Below are 27,298 nucleotides of genomic sequence, written 5' to 3' on the forward strand. Positions count from 1 at the left end.
CGCTGCAACCGTTCTTCATAAGGCAGTTGTCCCATTCCCTAGATCATTTGGGTTGCCTTTTCCAAACCCAAGAAGGGTCTGGATCAGCCCAATGGCCCATCTGGTTCAGCATCTTGTTGTCACAGCGACCGACCAGGTGTGTATGAAGGAAATCCCCAAAGCATTGTTCCTGAGCTCTGCTCCTACCCCTTGCTTGTCTGGCTGGAGAACAGAGAGGGGTGTGTGTAAAACTAGCAGCCTATGCAAATGTAAAATTTACATCCCTTGCCCCACCCACTTTTGTCTCTGCACCGCCCACTAGGGGCGTGTGTAAAAGGTTGCTCAGAAAGCAATGTGACACTCAAGTTAAAAAGTGTTCTGCACCGCCAGCCACTACAACAACAACAACAATTTATTTATACCTCGCCCTCCCCAGTCACACCAGGTATAAAAACAATTGATTAAAATACAACTTAAAAACAAGATTAAAATACAACATTAAAATGCAGCCTCATTTCAGTAGAAACTCAAATCAAAAACTTTTTGGGGATGAAAACGTGAAATCTTTCACCAAGGCCAACTATCCAGACTGGTCCTACGTGGGCCAGAAAAAAAGCAAGGGAAGTCCCCAAATAGGGGTTCCATCACAGAAGGAGAAAGGAAAGAGGGGGAAGGGATCAAGTTGATTCCAAGCCAAAGGAATGGAATCTTTTGGCTGGTATTGACTGTCAGTATAAGCCAGGGGGACTATATTGAGGAAGGACAAGGTACTATTAGTTTTTGTCCTGGTTTCAATTATTTTGCTGGACTGCGTATTTTAAATGTGTTCATATTCTGGTGATAGAATATAAGACTTTTTGTGGGGAGTGTCTCAAAAAGAGGATAAATGTATGGAATGAAATGAATGACACTAAACGATACGAAATGAAAACTTGGCCCAGTCACCATGCAGGAACTCCTGTCTTTCAATTTGGTATGTTTAGCCGATTTGCCTAAAAATCCAGTGCTGTAACGACAGTGAGAGAGTCGCCTCACCTGCTTATCTTGGGAAAAATATTCCCTGTGAAAAGCAGGACTGGCTGGATGGGAGAGGGAAAAAAGTCACACACACCCCATCTCCAACAAAAAAATAATAATCTAGGAAAGTAATTAAGATTTCATGTGCATCTGCTGCAATGCTCCACTTGTTTTGACTTCATTAACCGTCAGGGGATTTTGCTGCAGAAGTGAGCCTGCGCCTCTGAGCAAATGTAACTAATCCAGGGATTTCTGTAACAATGAGTGGGTGGAATTTCAACGCAGACTCTTGTATCTGAGGCATGAAAAAGACTCTTTTGTAGGTCGCTCCTTGTCAGCCGAGGGACTTTACACTGAAAGGAAGAATGCAGGGTGGGTGGGGGTGGAGAATGGGATAATTCCAGCCCGGCTACTGCGGTGAAAAACCCCTTTTTGTCGCCTGAAGTGCCAGATTCCAACTACTGCAAGGGAAAGTTGGCTTTATGACATGAACCCAGCGCAATCCGCCCGGCTCTCCCCTCACCCACCACACTGCCGCTCCCGGTATAGTAGCTCATTAAGCAATTCGCTGAGTAGCCCTTTTCTCTTCCCCGCTGGCAGAGAAGGCTGCGTTCAGATGGCCATCGCTGGGCGGACGCAAGCGGCGCTGCTAGCGCAAGGTTGCGCAAGCCACAAAAGGAGTTGCTTTCCTTGGCAGATCTCCGAATCCCGACTTATTAAGGCTCTGCCAACCACTTTTGTCCTTGACAAGTGACTCTCTCCGCCGCCAACACTGGCGTCTCTGTGTGAGCCTCTTCTGTAGGGTCTGGTGCTTTCCAGGACAATCTGGCCCAGCGAGAAAAAGCTGTGCTGTCCTTGGGCGAAGACCGTGGTCGCCCTTCAGGAGAACACCCCGAGCTGTTCGGTGGAACGGGAGGAAGGAGAAAATCGGAACGGATGGTTTCCCCCGCAACAGATACAACCATAAAGCAAAGCTCTGGCAATATGCTGACCTTCAAAGAATGTGTGGGGACAAGATAGATCTCAGCATGGTTTGCAATGGTTTTGGCATCCACTGGTTTAAAGTAAAGGTAAAGGGACCCCTGACCATTAGTTACAGTTGTGATCAACTCTGAGGTTGCGGCGCTCATCTCGCTTTATTGGCCGAGGGAGCTGGCTTACAGCTTCCGGGTCATGTGACCAGCATGACTAAGCCGCTTCTGGTGAACCAGAGCAGTGCATGGAAATGCCATTTACCTTCCCGCCAGAGCGGTACCTATTTATCTACTTGCACTTTGAGGTGCTTTCAAACTGCTAGGTTGGCAGGAGCAGGGACCAAGCAACGGGAGCTCATCCCGTTGCGGGGATTCGAATCGCTGACCTTCTGATCAGCAAGTCCTACGCTCTGTGACTTAACCCACAGTGTCACCCGCGTCCCTTCTATCCACTGATTTAACCACCACCAAAATAGGGGCTTCTGTAGCCTTTCCCATAAAACCAGGGTACTAAGAAACTCAGAATGGGTGGGGGAACAGGGGTGGGTTTTTGTGAAAAATGAAACTTTTCAAACTAGGCTAGAGCAGGGGTCAGCAATTTTTTTCAGCAGGGGGCTGGTCCACTGTCCCTCAGACCTTGTGGAGGGCCGGAATATATTTTGAAAAGAAAAAAAAAATGAACAAATTCCTATGCCCCACAAATAATCCAGAGATGCATTTTAAATAGAAGCACACATTCTACGCATGTAAAAACACACTGATTCCCAGACCGTCTGCGGGCCGGAGTTAGAAGGCGATTGGGCTGGGTCTGGCCCCTGGGCCTTAGTTTGCCTACTCATGGGCTAGAGTTTCGGCAAGTGCCCCCCCCCCCCCCCGCCGTCCACCAAGCACAACTCAAACATTTGTGTTCATTTCCCTAGTGCAAAATGTAACAGCCATATTGCTTTCTGATGTATGCTTTTTAGACATCTTGCCATTCCTTTGCCAATTGCACCAGCAAGCAATTTTTCGTACACATTAGTTGGCTGGGGGACTGCCTTGCAAAATTCAGAGGTGCATGAAGGTTGGAGGAATGCTGTTTTCCAGTTCACATATTGGTTCAGAAAGTGCAAGTTCACCAGATCCCTCTTTAGATGTAGGTTGAAGCAGCTTTCTTGCCCATCCCTGATGGTGACCTCCTGCGGCCCCAAACGCAAACAATAAACACCTGTCTGAAAGCAACCTTTGTCCTAATAGCTGAACTGACTCTCCTGCTGTAGACAAAGCATTTCTCCATATAGGAGTTGCTGGGGGATGACACCTCTACACCTCCATTTCCCCTGCATTTGGGCTTCCCCGAGGTATTGGGCTGGCCACAGGTGGAAGCAGAATACTGGGTTAGATTGATTTCTGGCCTAATACAGGACAGCTTTTCTTATATCCTTAACTCAAGGTCTCTGGAAAACTCAGAAGGCAGGCCTGAAAGCAATGGCTATTCCCTTTTTAGTTGCAACCAGCTCAGGAGGTATACTGTCTTGAACCATGGAAGTTTCATTTAGCTGCCATGGCTAATGGCCACTGAGTGATGTGAAATCCTAGAGCTTGTCAAGTCCCATTCAGAAGCACCTGAGCTAGTCAGAACATGGCAGCCAAAACTGTAAGAGAGGGGTTGGGAAAAGCTCAGGGCCAGTGGCCAAATGCAGCCCTGCAGGGCTCAAGTTTTCCCCCCAGACCATGTCCTACTTGAGCACTTTTGCCTGGCTGGAATGTGTCCTTAAACTCTGACCATGCTTCTTGGCTGCCGGAACGGAAGATGATGGGGGGGGTGCATATAGGAACATCCAAGGTTGTTGGGGTTTTTTTTGCATGGTTGGAAAATTCCTGTTGATGGCATTCTACCATTGTACTGTTGAGAGTGTATTAACTTATGGTCTCTCTGTGTGGTTTGGGAGCTGCACGGTCAGGGGAAAAACAATGCTGTCCAGGGTTGTAAAGACTGCGGAGAGAATAATTGGGTGCACTCTTCCCACCTTGGATCAAATCTACGCTTCCAGGTGCCATAAGAAAACTGCAGAGATAGTGCAGGATAGTGCACACCCCGGAAATGATCTCTTTCAGCTTCTGCCTTCTGGAAGAAGGTACGGGGTTATAAAGACTAGGACTAGCCGCCTAAGAAACAGTTTCTAGCCAAATGCGATTTTGATTTTAAATGTAGTGTAAGGTAGTCTCTATGGGAGTATATTGTATTTAATTATGGGGTATCAGAGTTTTTAGGGGGCTAACCAGGCTGGGATAGCTTGTTGGTTTTTGAATGTCTGATGTAGATTTTTTTCAATTTCGTTGTTCTGTATGGGGCAATGACAATAAAAATTATCGTATCAGAATGCAGGCTGCTGTACAGGCCACCTCCATTGCCCCACCCACATTTGCACCTGGCCCCGCCTACTGTCATGGATTGGTTGGACACCGAGTAATGGTGGGAGGAACCAGCTGGGGAACCCCAATGGGAAGAAGGCTCAGAGCCCGGGGATTGGTGGTGGGACGATGATGAGTGGTCAGAGGGAGAAGAAGCTTTGAAAGTTGGAGAGTGACAGGGCTTAGTGAGCTGGGGAAGTCTGTGGCAGAGAGAAGTCCAGAATCAGGATCGGAAACTGAAGCAAGGGAGGAGGGAGGCCAAGAGGCAGAGATGAGTCCGGGAGCCATGTGTGGCTCCCTCTTCTGCTGTGACAAACTTCCCTCCCTGCCTGTCTCCCAGCACCAGAAGAGGCATAAAAAAGGCAGAGAGGACTTAGACAGGTGGGCAGGTTCAGCAACTGGTTCACGGGGGCAAGACCTGAGTTGCTGTGCCCATTAGGCCTGACATTCCTGTGCAGATCCTGTAAAGGTAAAGGGACCCCTGACCATTAGGTCCAGTCGTGACCGACTCTGGGGTTGCGGCACTCATCTCGCTTTATTGGCCGAGGGAGCCGGCGTTTGTCCACAGACAGCTTCCGGGTCATGTGGCCAGCATGACTAAGCCGCTTCTGGTGAACCAGAGCAGCACACGGAAACGCCGTTTACCTTCCCGCTGGAGCGGTACCTATTTATCTACTTGCACTGTGTGCTTTCCAACTGCTAGGTTGGCAGGAGCTGGGACCGAACAATGGTAGCTCACCCCGTCACGGGGATTCGAACCGCCTTCTGATCGGCAAGTGCTAGGCTCTGTGGTTTAACGCACAGCGCCACCCGTGTCCCTTGTGCAGATCCTACTTTGGAGTTAACTCGAACATTCTCTGCATGGTTTACTGCTCGCCCGCCCCTGGCATGTGGCCCCCAAAAGGCTGCCCATGAGGGAATATGGCCCTGATGATGAGTTGAGCAAAGACATTTATATGAGTGGCACTTGCTGACCACCCTCCCACCCGCAGCTGCTTTTGTTCCTATCAAGGATGCTCCCCCATTCAAAGCCGTGCTCCAGTGTGCTGCTTCCGTCGGTGTTATTAGGGCCATTCATAAAGGGAAATCTCGCACTGATCTATTCCCAGCGCTCTGTCCTAATCAGGGCAACGTCTTAATTGACATTGCCTTGCAAGCCCCAAAAGAGAAGAATCTTGCAGAAAAGCAACACCGCCGAGGTTGGCTGCTTTGAGGTCCCTGCAGCACACAATCTAGGCCAAGCTTTCGCCAACTTTGTGGCCTCTGGCTATTTTGAACTACAGCTTCCATCAGCCCCTGCTAGCCCAGACCACCTCATTATCTGATGGGCTACAAGTTCTGAAATCTCTGGCAGAGGAAACCTCATGCCTTGCACCCCTACCCACAAGAAGCCGGCAGGATAAGGAACCGGCATAGATCGAGCCAGCCCTGGAGCGAAGAGCTCATCTCAAGCATGCCCGTTTCAGTAGAATCCCTGGGAAAGTGTAACATGTAGCCCAGCCACACCACTGGAGTGTTTTTGTTGGCATTTGACTGTCTTGAGAGACAATGGAGTGTGCTTCCAAGGGTGAAGTCAAACTACTGTGTTAGCAGCAGCAAAGTGACCTCCTCAGGGTGCAAGCCTGGGAAGTGTGTAGAGAGGTCCTAGACTGGTGGTCCACTCTTGGCCTGCTGGATGTGGTTGAAAGGAAGGCAGAGCAATATGTAAGGCTGGCCAGTCGAAGCCGTTTCTCAGGTGTGGCCACTGTCGTACGCTGACAGCTTCTAGGAGCCACAGGTAGGAGCTGAGTGCAAGGTGTGGACCAAAGGTGGACAAACTAGCCTAGGAGGAGCATGATGTGTGCCTCACCAGAGGTACGACCCCTCCCCAAACACCCCTCTAAAGTGGTAGTCTAAGAAAAACTTCATTGCTACAAATACTTTTTGCTTAATATAGCAGAGGAGCCTGAAAACAGGGTTAAGCCACAAGCATGCTGCCACCTGGTGGCAACTCATGAAAGGAACATCTGATTGCTGCCAACAAATTTCATTTAGCGTTAGGAAGAGAGAGAATGCTGTTTTGCCACTGCTAAGGCTTGCTCTGATTCCCCCAGCCTGGAATGATAATTTGGGAGTGGGCGGGCAGGGAAAACAGTGCCGTGGGGGGTGGGGAGAAAAGAAACAGCTTGCAAAATGTGAAAGAAACTGGCTGCAACAGTAAGACAACCCCCCCCCATCCTTCGCGCTCCTTGGTGGTGACAAGTGAGATCTAACCCAAAGGTCTGGCGGCCACAGCTGCAAGAGGAGGAAGTTGGAAGTGCGAAACAGAGAAGAAGAAAAAGGAGAAGCAGTTTAGCTGCGGTATAGCAGCAACTTCTGTTTTTCCTCTACAGTTTGCAGAGGACCAGGGGAGGGGGGAATTTGGACTGTGTCTTTATCTTGGACCAAAGTGTACGCAGCCCCCACAAGCACACATGGGGTGTATAACTCAACAGGAAAGACTCCTGTGCCCCAGCCATAGCTGTCAACCATCCCTTATTTGGCAGGAAAGTCCCTTATCCCAGTGTCGTGTGCCGCTGCTGTCCCTTATTCATGATGTACCTTAAATTTCCCGGGTTTCAAAGGAAGCAGCTCCTCTCCCTCCCTGCCGGCCAGGGAGGTGGGAGGCTCCAACTGTGTTGCTTGGCTGCGTTGTTCACCCAATAAGGAGTCTAAGAACGACTGGGGGGTGGAGCTTGCATGCCTTGTGCCGATCAAATCGGCCGTGTTGCCTGGGGACTCGCCTTTGCTCAGCGCTTCCCAGCGAAGAGGTGACGGTGGTTTTCCTTGCTGCATCCCCTTTGCCGGGTTGCTGCGCTGTGGGAACCACTGCTTGAGGCTTCGTTTGGCTGCTGGTTGACTAAAAACCCTTATTTTGGCTGTTGATCCCTTATTTTCGAGGCTGCTGGTCCCTTATTTTCAAATCTGTAAGTTGACAGCTATGGTTCCAGCCCCAACTGAAATGAATCGGGAGCAGAACAAGCTTCCTCCTGGATTTTGCTCCAGGCCACTCAACACTCTCCTTAGCTCTTCTTTAACCTTGCTTGTTTCCGGCAGGTATTTCTACTTTAATTGCAGGCATTATTGTCCCTGTTTAGAGTTGGTGGCCATTCAAACCTGCAACTCATTGCCCTCTGGCCTACAAGATCTTCTTGCATCACCCCTAGGTATGTGAGGGTCTCTTCTCTGTGTGTGATTTCTTATCGTAAGGTAGAAAGCACTCTGCACAAGCTCAGTGGCACCTTTAAAACTACAGTGGTACCTTGGGTTAAGAACTTAATTCATTCTGGAGGTCCGTTCTTAACCTGAAATTGTTCTTAACCTGAGGTACCACTTTGGCTAATGGGGCCGCCGCCACTGCATGATTTCTGTTCTCATCCTGAAGCAAAGTTCTTAACCCAAGGTACTATTTCTGGGTTAGTGGAGTCTGTAACCTGAAGCGTATGTAAACTGAAGCGTCTGTAACCTGAGGTACCACTGTACAGGTGTTTCAGATCTGAAACCTTGGCACCAGGAATAGGTTAAGGAAAGAGGACTAAGCACGGGCTTCTGCAAAGATAACCCTAATTCTGACGAACTTGTCTGAAAAAGCCTGTGATAATGAGGTCTGGAATACTCTATGTGTATCAAGAAGATCCATTTCCTTCCCAACTTTTCTCCTCCTAACAATATCTGGGTTCAGCATCCTGAATCACAGAACTGTAGAGTTGGAAGGGACCCCGAGGGTCACCTAGTCCAACCCCCTGCAATGCAGGAATCTCAGCCAAAGTAGCCATGACAGATGGCCACCCAACCTCTGCTTAAAAAGCCCCAAGGAAGGACAACCTCCACAACCTTCAGAGGGAGACTGTTGCACAGCTGAACAGCTCTTATTGCCAGAAAGTTCTTAATGATGTTTAGCTGGAATCTCATTCCTTGTAACGTGAAACCATTGGTTTCAGTCATGCCCTCGAGGGCAGGAGAAAAGAAGCCTGTTCCATCTTCCATGTGACAGCCCTTTAGATATTTGAAGATGGCAATCACATCTCCCTCTTAGTCTCCTCTTTTTCTGGCTAAACATACCCAACTCCCTCAACCATTCCTCACAAGGCTTGGTTTCCAAATGCTTTATCATCTTGGCTACTCTCTTCTGCACGCATTCCAGCTTCTCCTGGTATGCCCCGTGAGGACCTTACGGTCCGCAAATAATAATATCTTGGAGGTCCTGGGCCTCAAGGAGGTTAAACTGGCCTCAACCAGGACCAAGGCCGTTTTGGCTTTGGCCCCAGCCTGGTGGAATGCCCTATCGCAGGAGACCAGGGCCCTGAGGGACTTGATATCCTTCTGCAGTGCCTGCAAGACTGAGCTGTTCCGCCTGGCCTTCGGTCCAGGCCCAGTTTGACCCCCCCATCTATGGGACCCTGTAAGTTATCTTTGGCCCTTTTATCGGCTCATGTGGAACCAACATGGATAGCCAGCCCTGATGAATACTTGAGGTTCCCGACCCCTATGGTTGTAATTTCATGGGCAGTCATTTAATTTTATCCTGATTCTAATTTTTAAGCTGTATTTTAATCAATTGTTTGATTGTGTTTTAATGTACAATGGTACATCAGGTTAAGAACTTAATTCGTTCTGGAGGTCTGTTCTTAATCTGAAACTGTCTTTAACCTGAAGCACCACTTTAGCTAATGGGGCCTCCTGCTGTTTCTGCACAATTTCTGTTCTCATCCTGAAGCAAAGTTCTTAACCTGTAACCTGAAGCGTCTGTAACCTGAAGCGTATGTAACCCGAGTACCACTGTACTTGACATTTGATGATAGCCACCCTGAGCCCGGTCTTGGGCGGGGTATAAATAAAAATTTACTTACTTACTTACTCAAAATGTGTTGCCAGTTGGCAGTGGGCCACTTCCTTATTGCCAGCTTTCCTCTCTCCCTCTCCCCAAGAATCTAACTTATAATAAAGTCAGTGTCAGCTACATCGATTCTGCAATACAGCTTGAAAACCACAATGGCTGCACGATGCTTTAGAAAAAACAGCAGCATGTGCTGATAAGCTAGATCTTCGCATATAAAAGCAATAATAATATGGGGGTAAAGGAATTTTTTTTGGCAGGGGGAAGCTGTATTCAAATTGTGAGAGAGAGCGCTAGATACTGGATATATACAGCTCATTGATTTATATCTTTCATATATCTAGGCAGATTCCAACCTCATGGGCATCAACGATTTCTTTAGTGCCAGCAGATCTGGCCCGTACAATTTCGGGCGCAGGTTTCATCCGACGGCGCAGCGTGTGTGGCGGCAAATGTCATCGATTGCCTGGAGGGAGGTGCTAAAATAAGCATCTGCTTGTTACGGAGCCTAATTGAGAAAGCGATAAAGAAAACGCAGTGGCAATTTTGCACTCGTTTAAACATTCAGAAACTCCGCAGAAAAGGACTGCAGAGCAAAGCAGGAAACTCCAGGGCTCGGCGTTTCTGCCCGGACTTCATCCCCATCAGTCATCTCCACCACAGATCCTGAGCAATGTGGCCTCATAATCTCCAGAAGTGTCAGACTGCAAAGGGGGTAAAACAAAAACCAGTCAGGAAGCCACATTAAAGAGGCACGCTTCAATCTCTTCACATGGTAAATCCATTTATAGACAAAAGCAGCACTGCGCTGCAGTTATGGCTGCCGGGCCACATCACCCGTTAAACTAACTACCGTATTTTTTGCCCTATAGGACGCACTTTTTCCCCTCCAAAAATGAAGGGGAAATCTGGGTGCGTCCTATGGGGCAAATGCAGGCTTTCGCTGAAGCTTGGAGAGCGAGAGGGGTTGGTGCGCACCGACCCCTCTCACTCTCCAGGCTTCAGGAAGACATCTGCAGCCTAGGCAGCCCTGTGGGAGTTCCCGCAGGGCTGTCTAGGCTGCAGATAGTAGCCTGCTTCCTGGAGCAGAGCGCATCGCGCGCCAGACAGATATCCGCAGCGTGGGGAGCCCTGCAGGAGTTCCCCGCAGGGCTCCCCATGCTGCGGATAGCAGCCTGCTGCCCGGAGCGTGGGGCACCCTGGAGCAGAGCGCCCCTCGCGCCGGCAGACATCGGCCAGCCCCACAAGCTCGGGGGACAGCAGTGAGGCGCAGCGCCGCCATCCCGCTGTTCCTCAACCTGGTTTGGTTTCCCCGACCTGCTTTGGGGGGGGAATAAAGGGGGGGAAATTCCTTTATTTCCCCCCCAAAAAACTATGTGAGTCCTATGGGACGGAGCGTCCTATGGGACGAAAAATACAGTATGCCATAGAGCAAGACCCAGGCCATGGGAGGACCATTAAACTGCGCAAAGGCTTTCCTGTCTAGCAAGAGAACGTTGCTGCTATAGAGAGAGTGCTGGCGAAAGGAAACCTTTAAAAAAGACATCTGGATCCCCCATAAAACCACCACGTTAACAGCTGAGCTTGTTTTCCACTCAACATGATAGCCCGGGGAGGCCCTCATTATCAGCAGACATCTGGGCAGAGAGCTTGTCTCCGCAGTCTGTCTATCCGCAGGCTCAAGGAAGCCTCAGCTTTTCCACTCACGGGCATCTGCATATGCAAACATGGTTGCTCTCACACAGATTTCCACCACCTGTAATATTTACTTTTGAGTTTTATTTTTTATTTTTGTAGTGGTGGTTACAGTTTTAAAGCATCTTCATTCCCCCCACCCAGGAGTTCAAATTATTTTATTTTAGTTATTTACAGAGTCTAAACACCTCCCAAGAACCTTTTATATGTCCTTCTCAGCAGCTGGTGCATCTCCCCCCTTGGTGTTTCGGGTGTAGACGACCTGGGCTCTGTGCTTGGACACCAGTTTGATTAGGCCTTTGCTGAGAAGTTCCTGTAGCCAAGGAGCCTCGAATCTTCAGCCTTTCAGAGACCACAGCAGGTGTGATGAGTTTGTAGTTTGGCACCTACTTGCACAGCTTGTTGTAAGTAGCTTTGTCAAACAGAACAAGGTTGTTCAACTTTCCCTTACTTTCTCTTACTTTCCCTTTGGACCACTTCTTCTTCTTGGCTTTTCCACTGGACTTGTTGACGGGGTCCTTGTCCTTCTTGGCCAACTTGCCCGCGTCCTTCTTCTTCTTATCGTCCTTTGGCGTCATGGTGCAGTCGGAGCAGCTACCGTCGCTGCTTCTCCCTCAGCGACTTCCAGCCAGAAGAGCATCTTCATTTTTTTTTTGATATGCAGAAAATGCATAGAGGACACAGGGCTCTGGCGACCTTTCCTAGTGGCGCAGATCAGCATGACAAGCTAGACTGGCTGAAAGTCCCTCTTTTGCACAAAGACTGAAAAGCCCCTCTTTTGCATCTGGGGGGGGGGGCGCAAGAGGCTAGCTTCTGGGTGACCGAAAATAAAGCTTCAGACGCTCCAGTTCCTGTGAGTGGGAAAGCTTCTGCAGAGCTGCCTGCCACGATTTCGTATGTGACGTTTTCACATCACTGAGGACCAGAAACTTGCTTTAAAAAAAAATGATAGCAAAGGTTCTCAGGGATTCTATGCTCACGGCCCAGTTCAGGAAAGTACTTAAACATTTAGCAGTGTGTTCACTTATGCTGTCTCAGAAGAGCACTCAGCATCTTGAGCGAAGTCATGTTTTGGCCAGTCATTTCACCTTCTCACAAACCTCTCCAATAGGCAGCATTGCTCAAGCCCAGAAAAGCGTGAAAATGTTTAAAGCCTGCAGCACAACCCCTGGTTGCCAGCTAGAGTTTGGTAGGTTTACGGGACTCGGGTGGCACTGTGGTCTAACACCACTGAGCCTCTTGGGCTTGCTGATCAAAAGGTCGGCGGCTCGAATCCCCGTGATGGAGTGAGCTCCCGTTGCTCTGTCCCAGCTCCTGCAAACCTAGCAGTTCGAAAGCACACCAGTGCAAGTAGATAAATAGGTACTGCTGTGGCAGGAAGGTAAACGGCATTTCCGTGTGCTCTGGTTTCCATCACGGTGTTCCGTTGCGCCAGAAGCAGTTTAGTCCTGCTGGCACATGACCCGGAAAGCTGTCTATGGACAAACACTGGCTCCCTCAGCCTGAAAGCGAGATGAGTGCCACAACCCCATAGTCGCCTTTGACTGGACTTAACTGTCCAGGGGTCCTTTATCTTTACCTTAGGTTTACACATGCTATCAGGGCTGAGAGAGGACTGGTCTACTGTGTCATAGAACCCATCTGTGAAGAATTAAGAGAGCCCGGGTGACGTTTAGGGATCTGCCCCAAGTAACAGAGGACAGAAGTTCCATAGCTTCCATCTGTCTCTGCTTCCCCACAGTGTCTTTCACTCCAAGACCAAAGAAGTGGATTCACACACAGAGAGAGAAAGAGATCTGGAATATAGCTGAAGCGATTGAGGTACTCACTTTAATAGCAGAATACAAGGAGACGCCGTACAGTTTCTTATATTCAGCTCGAATATCCAAGAGGTCAATCTCTGACCTGGATGCCAGAATTCTGTTCAGTGTGAATTCATCTGTCCCAGCCCCCTATCAACAAGGAAAGGGATCATCATCGTCATTATGATTATTTATAAATTTTGTATACCGCCCAGAGTAGTTTCAACACAATATAAAAACACAAAAACACATAATAAAAGTAAAAACCCAAAAGAACCCAGTAACTCCCCCTTCCATTTAAAAAAATTGTTTCATTTGCGTTTCAGAGCTACAGACCCTGTACTTTGAAAAGCACACACACAATTCACGTGTTTTGCAAAAAATGGCAGAAAACGTCCCTCTAATTCAGGGATGCCCTGCCATCCTCCAGATATTGTTGGACGTCATATCCCATCATGCTGGCTGGGGCTGATGGGAATTGGAGTCCAACGGAGAGCCCTATAGAGGCTCCTCCCCCCTACCTTTGTTTGGCAAGGCTGCTCCATAGCAACACCACCTATACAATCCTCACCAGCGCAGAGCTTTTTCCCTTGAAAGATTCAGTGCTACGCTGCCAAGGTTCCGAATTCAGAGAGGTATTGTCCTTGCGGTGTAGGACCGGCCGAGACCATTGCACATGTCTTGTTCTACTGTCCATTTTATGAAGTAAAAGGTAAAGGGACCCCTGACCATTAGGTCCAGTCGTGACCAACTCTGGGGTTGTGACGCTCATCTCGCTTTATTGGCCAAGGGCTAAGCCGCTTCTGGCGAACCAGAGCAGCGCACGGAAACGCCGTTTACCTTCCTGCCGGAGTGGTACCTATCTACTTGCACTTTGATATACTTTCAAACTGCTAGGTTGGCAGGAGCAGGGACCAAGCAACGGGAGCTCACCCCGTTGCGGGGATTCAAACTGCCGACCTTCTGATCTCTGTGGTTTAACCCATTTTATGAAGTAATCAACGACAAATGTTTGTGCCTCAATCTGAAGGAGAGGCTAAACTGTTCTGATTCCTACAGGGTTTCTCTTTTTATTGAATAGCTGCGGAAATGGCAGTATGGAGAAAGGAGCAGAATATGGGAGCAATGCCATGAAACTATGCAGTGCTGGATTTATGTATAAGCTAAACAAGCTATAGCTTAGGGCCCCACTACCTTGGCCCCCCCATTTTTTCCACTATTAATATACTTCTTCTTAATTGTATTTCAGTTCAACAATTACGTTGATAAAATACACATTTTGTTATGTGCAAATGGCTATTACAGTGGTACCTCGGGATGCAAACGGGATCCGTTCTGGAGCCCTGTTCACATCCTGAATATAACGTAAGATGCGACAGTGCGTCTGCGCATGCTCGGGTAATGTTTCGCTGCTTCTGCGCATGTGCGTGACATCATTTTGACCATCTGCGCATGTGGCGAAACCTGGAAGTAACGCACTCCATTACTTCTGGGTCGCTGCGGAGCGCGACCCGAAAGTGCTCAACCTGAGGTGTATTTATCCCGAGATATGTATGTCCATAAATTACCATATAATATTCTACACAAAAAACGGCGAGAATTTGTTGTTGACAAAGGAAAGCTGGACACATAAAGCGCCCCATTACCTTCAGTAGCTTAGGGCCTCATCAAACCTAAATCCGGCCCTGAAACAATGTTGTCATAAGACCTGAGTGGTACTTTTTAACCTTATAGTTTCATCTCAAAGCATCTCCTTCTGTGAACAGATGCCAATTGTATGTTTCGACCCAAATATTCCTGTTTCCTTTGTATGCTGATAAAGGTTGAACGACAGATTTAAGAAGGTAGCATCTTGTGTCCTTACCTTCAAAGACTTGTGCAGCCTTTCAGCAAAGAATGCTGGAGTGTTGTTTGCACATTTGACTATCAAAAAGAAAGAAAGAAGAGGGTTAGCAGTTGACTCCATTATTGCATTTTCTCTGCTGGAACAGCTATGGAGGAGTGCCAAGGTTGTGCAGAAAAGTGAAATTGGTGGGCAACCACAGCGTTTGCAAAACATCCAACCCTTATTCAGAACAGATGCATGTTAATGCATTCTGTTCGGTGCTTGTTTACAATGCCTTTGTCAGTATTTTTTCTTACTGCTGCCCCCTCGTGGGTAATTATGTTAACTGCATTTGCACATAGTGATGTATGGAAGTGAGAGCTGGACCATAAAGAAGGCTGATCACCGAAGAATTGATGCTTTTGAATTATGGTGCTGGAGGAGACTCTTGAGAGTCCCATGGACTGCAAGAAGATCAAACCTATCCATTCTGAAGGAAATCAGCCCTGAGTGCTCACTGGAAGGACAGATCCTGAAGCTGAGGCTCCAATACTTTGGCCACCTCATGAGAATAGAAGACTCCCTGGAAAAGACCCTGATGTTGGAAAAGATGGAGGGCACAAGGAGAAGGGGACGACAGAGGACGAGATGGTTGGACAGTGTTCTTGAAGCTACCAGCATGAGTTTGACCAAACTGCGGGAGGCAGTGGAAGATAGGAGTGCCTGGCATGCTCTGGTCCATGGGGTCACGAAGAGTCGGACACGACTAAATGACTAAACAACAAAGCATTTGCACAACTCTGAAGACTTCCTTTAGAACAGGTCAAGCCGTCTCCCAAACTCCATGAAAATGCAATGGAAGCTTCCATTTTCTTGCAAGTACTAAACTGCATTTGGGGAGCTTCTGAATGTGCTCCCCCCAATTTTTTTTTAAAAAAATTGACACAATTGCACCATTTTAATTTTTTTTTAAAAAAATCTGCTTGAATGCTTTTGGGGATTTTTGTTTTTTGAGCTCTGAATTAACATGCTGTGGCAAAACTGAGCAGGTTTATTCATTTATTGGTGTGGGGGGAGAGAGATGAAGATAACAAAACTTACCCATTGCATCAGAACATTTACAGTTAGCAAAAGGGCTTTAATTTTAGGATTCAGAACTCAAAATATGCCACCCACCTAGGTTTGGGTGTCAAGCATTTTCTTTTGTTCTGCCCTTGTTAAAAAAGAAATTCACTGTAAAACACACATGCAATAACAGAAATAGAAGCACAGTTAAGTGCTGCAGTACTAAAAGCTCTAGGCCTTTCCCCTTCCCTCTGATGAAAATTTTATTATTTATACCTTACCTATCGGACTGGGTTGCCCCAGGTATTCTGGGCAGCTTCCAACATATACAAAAACATAATTAAACATCTATATCTATTTTTTAATAACTATTTCTTAATTTTCTAAAAAGATAGCATCAATATATACAATATATATAAAAAAGAAAAAAAAATCATAAAGAATTAAACCAGAATTAAAAGCTCCAGGCCTTGATCATAGCCATCAATAAATATAAAAGTCAGTTGCCTGATATTCCATCACGGCCATCAGAATAGCATGGTTGGTAGAGTATGAGACTCTCAAGGGTCGTGGGTTCGAACCCCACGCTGGGCAAAAGATTCCTGCATTGCAGGGGGTTGGACTAGAATCAGTGTTTCCCAACCTTGGGCCTCCAGCTGTTTTTGGACTACAATTCCCATCATCCCTGACCACTGGTCTTGCTAGCCAGGGATGGTGGGAGTTGTAGTTCAAAAACAGCTGGAGGCCCAAGGTTGGGAAACACTGGACTAGATGGCACTCATGGTCCCTTCCAACTCTTTTTATGCTTCTGTGCTTCTGTATGACTAATCGCCAGGTGCATTTTAGTGCTATGGGCAGAGGTTAGGCTGGCCTCAACTAGAGCCAGGGCCTTCTCGGCTGCGGCTCCAATCTGGTGGAACGCTCTGTCACAAGAGACTAGGGCCCTGCGGGACCTGACATCCTTCCGCAGGGCCTGCAAGACAGAGTTGTTCCACCAGGTCTTTGGCCAGGGCGCAGCCTGACTCCCTCCTCTGGCAACCTGCTTAGAATCTTGCTTAATTAGTTGCCATTAATTTGATTTTAATTGATTTTTATAATGAAATATTTTTAGAATGTGTTTTTTAGAATCTGATTGTTTGATTGTTGATTGTTGTTAGCCGCCCTGAGCCCGGCTTCGGCTGGGGAGGGCGGGATATAAATAAAATTTATTATTATTATTATTATTATTATTATTAATCTTATTTGACCGAGCATGGGGATCAACAGGCACCAGGAACAAAAGTGAGGGAGACCTCAAAAGGCGCAAACATCACATTTGTGGAAATGTACCCCAAAGTAGGCTTATAGTGCCTGCCACTTTTTGAATTAAGTCGCTCTTCCTCAGAGGCAACTTACTCCGAACTGGCTGGCATTTCCTGTGGCCGATGGGAGGTAAAGGTAAAGGGACCCCTGTCCGTTAAGTCCAGTCGTGGACGACTCTGGTGTTGCGGTGCTCATCTCGCTTTATTGGCCGAGGGAGCCGGCATACAGCTTCCGGGTCATGTGGCCAGCATGACTAAGCCGCTTCTGGCAGAGTGGTACCTATTTATCTACTTGCACTCTGACGTGCTCTCGAACTCCTAGGTTAGCAGGAGCAGGGACTGAGCAACGGACGCTGACCCCGCCGTGGGGATTTGAACCACCGACCTTCTGATCGACAAGTCCTAGGCTCTGTGGTTTAACCCACAGCGCCACCCATGTCCCCGTGGCTGATGGGAATCATAGTCCAAAACAAAGGCACTAGGTTGGGGAAGGCAGACTCACACTGTGAGCTGACTAACACAGTGGACACTCGGGTTGCGAACGTTATCTGTGCGGGAGGCACATTCGCAACCCGTGTCTGCGCATGCACGGGTCACGATTCGGCGCTTCTGCACATGCGCAAAGTGCGATTTAGCGCTTCTGTGCATGTGCAAGTGCTGAAACCCAGAAGTAACCATTCCGGTACTTCCGGGTTCGGCACAGTGCGCAACCTGAAATCGCGCAACCTGAAGTGTCTGTAACCCGAGGTATGACTGTAGTTACCGTATTTTTTGCACCATAACACTCACTTTTTTCTTCCTAAAAAGTAAGGGGAAATGTCTGTGCGTGTTATGGAGCAAATGCCTATGGATGGCGGGGGGATCTGCTGTAGTCATGAGCAGAGGATCCATGGTTCCCCTTCCTTCCCTCCTCCGTGGCTCGCTTTGAAACAGCAAAGCGGGAGAAGAGCCGCTGAGTGGGGAGGAGAGAGGGACAGAGAGCCTGCTTCTTTAAAGGAGCAAAGCGGGAGGGGAGAGGAGCCGCTTACACTCGTGTAAGCGGCTCCTGTCTGGTTGGTTCCTTTAAAGCAAGCAGGCTCTCTGTCCCTCTCTCCTCCTCACTCAGCTCGCTACATAGCAGCAAGGTTTTTCAGCTAGCTAAGCCGGGGATGAGCGGGGAGGAGGGAGAAAAGCAGAGTCTGCTTGCTTTAAAGGAGCAAAGCGGGAGAGGAGAGGAGCCTTCTCCCCTTATACCCCTCTTCTTCATTATTAGTAGCATCCTTCTCCACCCACCCCACGCGTGCTCCTTGTCCCTTGAGTGCTTTTCCTTCCCTCCCCACTTAAAACGTGGTTACAAAGCACGGATCCACATGGATCCTCAGGATTTTTGCACTGGGTCACCCCAAATTCACCATCAGATCACATAGCATGTCCATGGCTACATCTTGCACCAAAAAAATCACGCACCCACTGTTGCCTGGTGCCACAGTGGTGCAAAAAGTGGTTACAAAGCATGGATCCACATGGATCCTCAGGATTTTTGCATTGGGCTACTCCAAACTCACTGTCAGATCACATGTCTGTGGCCACAGCATGAACCACAAAAATCATATATCCACTGTTTCGTTTAGAATATTTTTTTTCTTGTTTTCCTCCTCTGAAAACTACGTGCGTGTTATGGTCTGGTGCGTGTTATAGAGCGAAAAATACGGTATATCTCACACAGACACATTTCCCTCAAGTCCTCCTTACCTATGGCCAGCAGCAGGTCTTCAAAACTTCCTGAGGTTTCGCTCTGGATGCTGTCTTCCAGTTTCTTCCCACTGATATTTCTGTATTCTTCAAAGGCTTAGGAACGACAAGAGATAAGAACGCCAGCGCTGTTAAGGGGCACCTCCAGGCGGTAGAAAAATTCGCAAGACTTGCCTATTTGCCTCCCTTTACTGAACAGCAGAGAAAAAGAGAGGACCCTCAGAATGGTTTCTTACTTAGTTTCAGCTGAGGGAAACTGCTGAAGCACAGAACCTCAATGAATTTGCCCTCGTCGGTCCCCCACCTCTTCTCGCCTGCGTTGTACAGGATCTAGAAGAAGAAGAAGAAGACTAGAGATTAAAAGCTTGCCTGTATTCTTTGCCTGGTCTCTGTTGCATTCTAAACACTTCCAAGATAGCTTAGCAAAGGAGGAAGCCTGAGGCTCATGCACCTTTAGTTGCTGAGGGAATTTCAGCCCCTTCTGCAACTATTAAAAGTGCAGAAGCCCTCAGGAACCAGGAAGACGTTTTTTTAAAAAAATAAGAAATGGGGAAAATATATAATTTACCTTAAAAACCAATGTAAACAATTAAAATTATTAGTCAAGTTGGAATAACACTTATAGTTTCTCCCCTGGTCTCCTTGCGAGTGAAAAATACGGTATTTCAATTAATTGATTGTGATTTTATGTAAACTGTGTTATTGTTACTGTTGTTAGCCGCTCTGAGCCCAGCTTTGGCTGGGGAGGGCGGAATATAAATAAAATATTATTATTATTATTATTATTATTATTATTCACTTCTTTCCAACTCTCCAGTGTCCTTTTGGAGATGCAGACATCCCACTGCCCCCCCCCCAAATGCTTCTTCAGAAGGATGGAGCAAGCCCAGCCCTGCACAGCTTACGATACAACATGATACGATAATCTTTATTGTCATTGTCCCATACAGAACAACGAAATTGAAAAAATCTACATCAGATTTTCAAAAACCAACAAGCCAGCTACCCCAGCTATCCCAGCATGGTTAGCCCCCTAAAAACTCTGATACCCCATAATTAAATACAATATACTCCCACAGAGACTACCTTAGACTGTGTTTAAAACCAAAATCGCATTTGGATAGAAACTGTTTCTCAGGCGGCTTGCTGGCTCAGAAACTCTAAGAAACGTTTTTAAGCAGCTCAGAAACTTCCTGATTGGCCAAACCTACAGCCGACACCTTTCTGAATTGCTATTACCTGAGCATCCTTCTTTGCTACCTGCTCATCCGGTCTTTGGTTCTCATCTCTTCGGCCCTGTGAACACATTGAGAGAAGTTTTAAAAGCTAAGTAAAATAAGAGCACTCGTCACATTAAACAGCATTTGGTGCCAGCCCTGTGTCACAAGCAAATGGGCGATGGAGAACAAACATGACAAGGTTTCTGTCAGGGAACTGACATTGGAGCCGAGTGGAGCGCCAAGGCTCCCTAATGATGCCAGAGAGGGAAGCAGCAAGGTGAGAGAGAGAACTTCCGCTGGGGAAGGAAACCGAGGTGACACCAGGAAGAAAGGAGGGGCTGAGAGTACTTTGGAGGGGAGCCTCCGAGACTCTTCCAGTGAAGTCAGTGAGGAAAGTGCAGGACCACCACTTGGCACACCCACTCTGCGCAGAAGGCTTCCGCACAGAGAAGCGACGAGGAGATTATCTGTTAAGGAATTCTTATGTTGGAGGAAGTTTAGGAAACGCCCATTGACGGATTCTGCCAGTGATTGAGACAGTCGCATTTTTAGGGCTGTCAAACCGGGAAAAGGTCCAGCTACGTAGCCAGCTCGGAGCAGTTTGGAATTTACGCTCAAGCAACCCCAATTCCCACTACAGTTTCCTTTGCAGGAGGGCACAAGACTTAGGGCCCTCCTGTAGCAATGGATTTACGTGCAAGTGGCGCTGTGGGTTAAACCACAGAGCCTAGGACTTGCTGATCAGAAGGTCGGCGGTTCGAATCCCTGCAACAGGGTGAGCTCCTGTTGCTCGGTCCCTGCTCCTGCCAACCTAGCAGTTCGAAAGCACATCAAAGTGCAAGTAGATCAATAGGTACCACTCCGGCGGGAAGGTAAACGACATTTCCGTGCACTGCTCTGGTTCGCCAGAAGTGGCTTAGTCATGCTGGCCACATGACCCGGAAGCTGTACGCCGGCTCCCTCAGCCAGTAAAGCGAGATGAGCACTGCAACCCCAGAGTCGGCCACGACTGGACCTAATGGTCAGGGGTCGCTTTACCTTTACGTTGAGCATGTTAGCCTGTGGTCCAGTCTCCCATGGGTGATGCCCCCACCCCAGGCAACAGATTTGGGGGCAGGAGAAGGGTCAGCTGAAGCTAAGGGCTGTGGTAGAACATCTGCTTTGAATGCAGAAGAAGGGGTGGAATTTGGTAATATGGCACCCTGGGCAGGAAATTTGTTGCCCACCACTAAATATTTCTTCTTTTCATAATAATTCATTTGGGTACTGTTGCTTTTGATGGATCTTTATATGGTACCCATTTAAATATAGGTTTTATAATCATCATTATTTTGTGCCCCTTTGGCTTGGCACCCCGTGTGAGGGAACTCCGTGTAAGGTGGACCAATGGTTTGACTCAAGGCAGTTTGCTACGCTCTGAACTGTGTAAGAGCCAGAGTGACCAGTTATATTAAGCCAATGCAGCTGTGGAGTTCAACATTTATCTCATGCACAGCCTTCTTCTGAATGTGCTGTCATTATCAGAACTCAGAGCTGGAGATCAACAGCATTTCGACCCAACATTTGCCATAGGGCCTGTTGAAAGAGAGGTGTAGAATCCCCAAAAGAAAGAAATACCACAAATAAGCTAACGGATTTGGGAATCTTGTAATCCCAACCTGGCCGTAAAGGGGCAAGGCACAGATAACAAGAGAATTGCTGGACTCTCTCTTACATCGGCCAGAGTTAACAGGGCTTGTCGGAAGTCGCCAGATGTGTCGGAGCTGATGTCATCCCCGAGGCTCTTCTTATAAACTGGAAAGAAAAAGCCTATAAGTAAAATTTCAGGAACAGTAAGAAATGCCATGTGTACGACAATTCCCAGGCTGTAGATGCGGGTGGCACTGTGGGTTAAACCACAGAGCCTAGGACTTGCCGATCAGAAGGTCGGCGGTTCGAATCCCCGTGACGGAGTGAGCTCCCGTTGCTCAGTCCCAGCTCCTGCCAACCTAGCAGTTCGAAAGCACACCAAAAAGTTCAAGTAGATAAATAGCGGGAAGGTAAACGGTGTTTCCGTGTGCTGCTCTGGTTTGCCAGAAGCGGCTTAGTCATGCTGGCCACATGACCCGGAAGCTGTACGCTGCCTCCCTTGGCCAATAAAGTGAGATGAGCGCAGCAACCCCAGAGTCGGTCACGACTGGACCTAATGGTCAGGGGTCCCTTTACCTCCTAGACCACATCTTTAGCCTCGCAAAGGCCACAGAAGTGCCAATCTGAGTCCTCTTGATTCCACAACTCTAATTTTGGCCCACAGGCAAAGAGAGGCTGCCCCACACAACTGAAGCCTTCTTTTCCATAATTTCAAGTATTTATTTTTTTAAAATGCTTCCCATCTCACAAAAAATCAGCAACAAGTTTACCCAAACTGGTTCCAACCAAGTTTCTCCTAACAGTTTAAGGAAGGGCCAGACAGCTGCTATGCCTCAATAGCCTAAATCTGAAAGATGCCTTTTGCCTGACAATGGCCTTGGAGCATGGAGGAAATTTCTAGAAAGGCCTTAATGGCTGAACTTTATTCTTGGAAGCTACGGACCACAGGCTAACATGTGTCCTTCTGGAGAAGCTGCAAGGTATCCTGGAGCTGGATAATGAAGGTGCTAGATGTGGGAGGAAATTCCACAATTTAAGGGCTGCCACAGAGAATGGCCTCTCCCAGGCCACCCCACTCACCCTAAACCTCTGGAGAACCGGCAAGGATCTTTAGTGGCTGGAATGGACCTGCTTAAATCACCCTGCTGTCATCCCAGTTAGATAATATTCTGCTAAAGGCAGATGTTAAGTCAACCCTTTTTTTCAGTTGAAGAAAGGTACGGCTTTGCCTTAGAGTCAGTCCCAAGGGGCAGATTATGGGCCAACTTCAAAGCCATTAAGGGAGCATAGAGTCTACCGTCAAAAGTTCTTAACACCCAGTGCAGTGCAGTGTTTAAAGCAGTGGTGTTGAAACTTTTTTCAAAGAGGGCCGGATTTGATGAAGTGAAATAAACTGCCACAGGGGCCGGATTATACTGACTGGCTGGCCAGATTAGTGTCAGCTTCGCCTTTGAGCCGGTGCCAACGACTGGGCTCAACTTCTTCAGCCCCGACTGGGCCAGGCGAGCTGGGAAGGCACTTCCAGAGAACTTCCACTGCGGGAAGCAGGTCTAAGTGCAATGGACTCACAACTTTGAGCTGTGAGCACCAAACTCAGTTCCAAAGTCCAAACGGAGCACAGCAGAGTATGAACTACACAAACGACAGCTCTGAAGCATAACTTATTTATTCTTTTACAGCTACTGCAAACTAAAATAAACTAGTAACTAAAGACTAATGACTACCGGAGGCTACTGGACTGCATGAGTGTTACAGTTGCTTAAGCAGTCATCTTATCTCTACACAGATAACACTCAGGCTCCCACAGACTCAGGCTGGAGCGGAAGAAGCGACGAGCAAATTCCACCCCCTCCTTTCTGAAAACATTGTCAGGAGAATTGGGATTAAATTTATAAATAAGAAAATGCACGATAAGGAAAGTGATGTAATATGATAATGACTGTGATTTGGTTTTTTGAAATATTGATATTGGAAACTGCTACAGATAATTACTACGAAGAGACTCGAGGAAGTCAAATACTATGTTTATGAAGATGGATGGTACTTAATTGTAATTAATTAAGTGGCAGTATGCTGTATTGTATGTTTTTATTTTTTTCCTTTTTTCTATCTTTTTTCTCTTTTCTCTTTTGTTTGTCACTGTTAATTCTTTTGTATTATGCTTATTTGCTGAAAACAATAAATATTATTTGGAAAAAAAGAAAACATTGTCAGGAGATTCTTGCAATGGGAGGGGTGAAATATCCACAATTAGGCCCCCGAAACGAACTTTGGACATGCCTGGTTTAGAGTGTAATACTAGGACCTGGGAAAGCGGGGTTCAATTCTGACTTGGCCTTAAGCTCACTGGGTGGTCTTGGGCAAGCTGCTGTCTCTCAGCCTAACCTTCCTCGCAGGGTTGTTGTGGGATTCACTGAGGAGCGAGGAAAACTTTGTGCTTGCTTTCCTTGAAGAAAAAAGGTGAGATAGGGACGCAGTAAATGAATAAACATAAATTTGTACTTCTCAGCTGGCTGGCTTAACGCAAGGCGGTGGTCAAGTAGCAAACCGCCTCTTCTGAAACTTGCCTGCTCATCCCCCAACACACACACTCCTCCTTAATTGACATTTCTCAAGCTTGGGTCCCCAGCTTTTGTTGGACTACAACTCCCATCATCCCTAGCTAGCAGGACCAGTGGTCAGGGATTATGGGAGTTATAGTTTAGCAGCTGGGGATCCAAGCTTGCGAAACACTGCCTTAATTCAAGAGATACACTTCCTATTGCTGTGTTGTTGTTTAGTCGTTTAGTCGTGTCCGACTCTTCGTGACCCCATGGACCAGAGCACGCCAGGCACTCCTGTCTTCCGCTGCCTCCTGCAGTTTGGTCAAACTCATGCTGGTAGCTTTGAGAACACTGTCCAACCATCTCATCCTCTGTCGTCCCCTTCTCCTTGTGCCTTCCATCTTTACCAACATCAGGGTCTTTTCCAGGGAGTCTTCTCTTCTCATGAGGTGGCCAAAGTATTGGAGCCTCAGCTTCAGGATCTGTCCTTCCAGTGAGCACTCAGGGCTGATTTCCTTCATTCTGATAGGTTTGACCTTCTTGCAGTCCATGGGACTCTCAAGAGTCTCCTCCAGCACCAGAATTCAAAAGCATCAATTCTTCGGCCATCAGCCTTCTTTATGGTCCAGCTCTCACTTCCATACATCACTACTGGGAAAACCATAGCTTTTACTATACGGACCTTTGTCAGCAAGGTAATGTCTCTACTTTTTAAGAGGCTTTCTAGGTTTGTCATTGCTTTTCTCCCAAGGAGCAGGCGTCTTTTAATTTTGTGGCTGCTGTCACCATCTGCAGTGATCATGGAGCCCAAGAAAGTAGCTGGACAGCTGGACAGAATTCTGAGGGCCAAATGGAAAGGGCTGGAGGGCCAGAGATTCCCCCCGCCTGCTTTTAGAGGACATTGCCAAGCAATTAACCACAATCGCTCGCTTGCAATGCCAGCGGGCCTCCAAGAAGTCCATCACGGCTCAATAAACGTGCTTTCCAAACTTGTGTTATTTGCCTGGCTCAGCTTGCAGGGCTCCCTATTAGAATACAACGTGCTCAAGCATGCAGCTAAATGCACTCCTAGTGAAAAGCTTTACCCACTTCACCAGGAAAACAGCCATAAATCTTCCAGATATTAATCAAAGCCATGGGCCTCGCTGCTACCCCCAGAGCTGTACCGGCTCCAAGTATAGACTCCGCTGGGCTGGCTGCATTAAACTGTCCAATCCATCATGCTCAGCTTCTCTACAGCTCAGCAATTCATCTTTCTGAAACACAGCAGAAGAGGATCCTTTCCAGGAAAGGACCTCTAAGAACCGAAGCAATCTGGCAATGGGTTGCAAGGAGGAAGACCTGCCAAGCATCCCAGCAAGCAGAAAAGTGGCCAGCTGATGTTAGCCCAAACTGAGTAAAGGGGATGAGGGTTTAATACAGTGGTTCTCAACCTGTGGGTCCCCAGATGTTATTGGACTACAACTCCCATCATCCCTGAGCTCTGGCCTTGCTAGCTAGGGGTGATGGGAGTTGTAGTTCAACAACATCTGGGGACCCACAGATTGAGAAAGGCTGGTTTAATAGCTACTCGCTTGTTCCATTGGTTTCATGACAATTACAGGTACAAACCAGTTGACTATAGACACAGACTTGGATTGGACAAATATATTGATATCCGGAAAGCATTAATACACAATGTGGTGGGTTATTGGTAACCATATTTAGATTAGGATAATAATGTCACTTATATCTATATAATAACCTATAGCATTTAAATTTGACTTTACTTAATGTGTTACATTGCCCTTTTGGCCTTTCTTCTTTTCTCTCTGTTTCCCTTTCTTCACATTCTCTTTTCTTTCTTTATAAATGAATACATAAATAAATGAATATTCAGAACAGGTTGCTGGAGAAGACCCCACAGAATCTGTATATGTAGTTGAACTTAAGAGAATCAAGCCAGGCGAGGATACAAACACTATCAAGAAAAGGGATCTGACTGCCCCAAAACTTTGCACAAAGGGTATTGAAAGTGTGATCACGTCTGAACGCCCTTGACAGCATCAAAAAGCACAAAAGCCATCCTGGAGGCCCATTCAAAAGGATGTCTGGAAGGGCCCCAACTACATAAGTACTAGAGGACTGGAGAGGAGTTTGGCCCCCATTCTTAAAGTGGCTAATTGACACCATGGAGCCGGGTTTAATGAATCTTGCGATATATATTTTCAAAGGGCAAAGCAGCTAAGATTTATAAGGGCCTGACACATTACTCCAGGCTGTTTAAGAGATTGCTCAGATACCTCAGGATAACTTTGCCAGATTTACTCCTGAGATTTATAACATTATTGACTCATCAGAGGACCAAGTCAGTCAGCTTCCAAGAAGCCTCTGTTTGCAGGGAAAGACGATGCTCAAAATCTTGGTGGCTAAAGGAGACGACATTCCAATGCAACAGACTAGCTTCTGCCTGCTTCATCCTCTCCACGCCAGCCCAGAATTGCACTCCTCAGCTATCCAGCAAGAAAAGGTCTTCTCCCCACCCAACCTCTTGCAATGACTGAAGAAACCTCTTTGACCGATCTCCAGCTAGTATTGTCTGCCGGAAAAGTAGCATTACAGCACCTGCCTGACTAGAATCCCTTCACTCAAAGTCATTGTTACCTGTGTAATATGCCTGGGCTACTTCTTTCATTTGCTTGCTAGTCCTTGAGGCCAGGATCTCGATCAGAGCCTGCTCATCCGTTCCAGCACTCTAGAAGCAAAAAGAAGAGGAAGAGGATTTGTTTAGCCTGGAAAAGAGGAGACTGAGAGGAGATCGTGTGGCCATCTTTAAATATCTCAAGGGCTTTCAGATGGAGCAAGCTTGTTATCTCCTGCTCCTTGAGGGTAGGAACTGAACCAACGGCTTCAAGCTACAAGAAAGAAGATTCCAACTCAACATTCGGAAAGACTTTCTGACAGTAAGAGCTGTCCATCAATGGAATTGTCTCCCTCGGGAGATGGTGGACTCTCCTTCCTTGAAGGTTTTTAAGCAGAGGTTGGAATGCCATCTGTCATGGATGCTTTAGCTGAGATTCCTGCATTCCGGGGGGCTGGACTAGATCATAGAATCATAGAGTTGGAAGAGACCACAAGGGCCATCGAGTCCAACCCCCTGCCAAGCAGGAAACACCATCAGAGCACTCCTGACATATGGTTGTCAAGCCTCTGCTTAAAGACCTCCAAAGAAGGAGACTCCACCACACTCCTTGGCAGCAAATTCCACTGTCGAACAGCTCTCACTGTC

At 47.4% G+C, this 27,298-nt stretch overlaps 1 protein-coding gene and 1 pseudogene across 2 annotated transcripts in view; both read right to left on the reverse strand.

The window, feature by feature from the left end:
• LOC310852875 (small ribosomal subunit protein eS25 pseudogene) overlaps positions 1–11,564 on the reverse strand; it is a 35,243-nt pseudogene extending 23,679 nt beyond the window's left edge. The window contains exon 1 of the transcript XR_014568567.1: positions 11,101–11,564. The product of XR_014568567.1 is annotated as a small ribosomal subunit protein eS25 pseudogene (transcript). The remainder of the gene's footprint in view (positions 1–11,100) is intronic.
• ANXA3 (annexin A3) overlaps positions 9,518–27,298 on the reverse strand; it is a 34,954-nt gene continuing 17,173 nt past the window's right edge. Inside the window, exons 6-13 of the mRNA XM_083756827.1 lie at positions 26,674–26,764; positions 21,573–21,652; positions 19,878–19,934; positions 18,875–18,968; positions 18,639–18,734; positions 14,581–14,639; positions 12,744–12,866; positions 9,518–9,923 (exon numbers count right to left, since the gene is read on the reverse strand). Coding sequence (XP_083612953.1) covers positions 9,864–9,923; positions 12,744–12,866; positions 14,581–14,639; positions 18,639–18,734; positions 18,875–18,968; positions 19,878–19,934; positions 21,573–21,652; positions 26,674–26,764 — 660 coding nt within the window. The 3' untranslated portion in view covers positions 9,518–9,863. The remainder of the gene's footprint in view (positions 9,924–12,743; positions 12,867–14,580; positions 14,640–18,638; positions 18,735–18,874; positions 18,969–19,877; positions 19,935–21,572; positions 21,653–26,673; positions 26,765–27,298) is intronic.

This window comes from Podarcis gaigeae, assembly GCF_964106915.1.
Source record: "Podarcis gaigeae genome assembly, chromosome: 9".
In the NCBI taxonomy this organism is placed as follows: Eukaryota; Metazoa; Chordata; class Lepidosauria; order Squamata; family Lacertidae; genus Podarcis; species Podarcis gaigeae.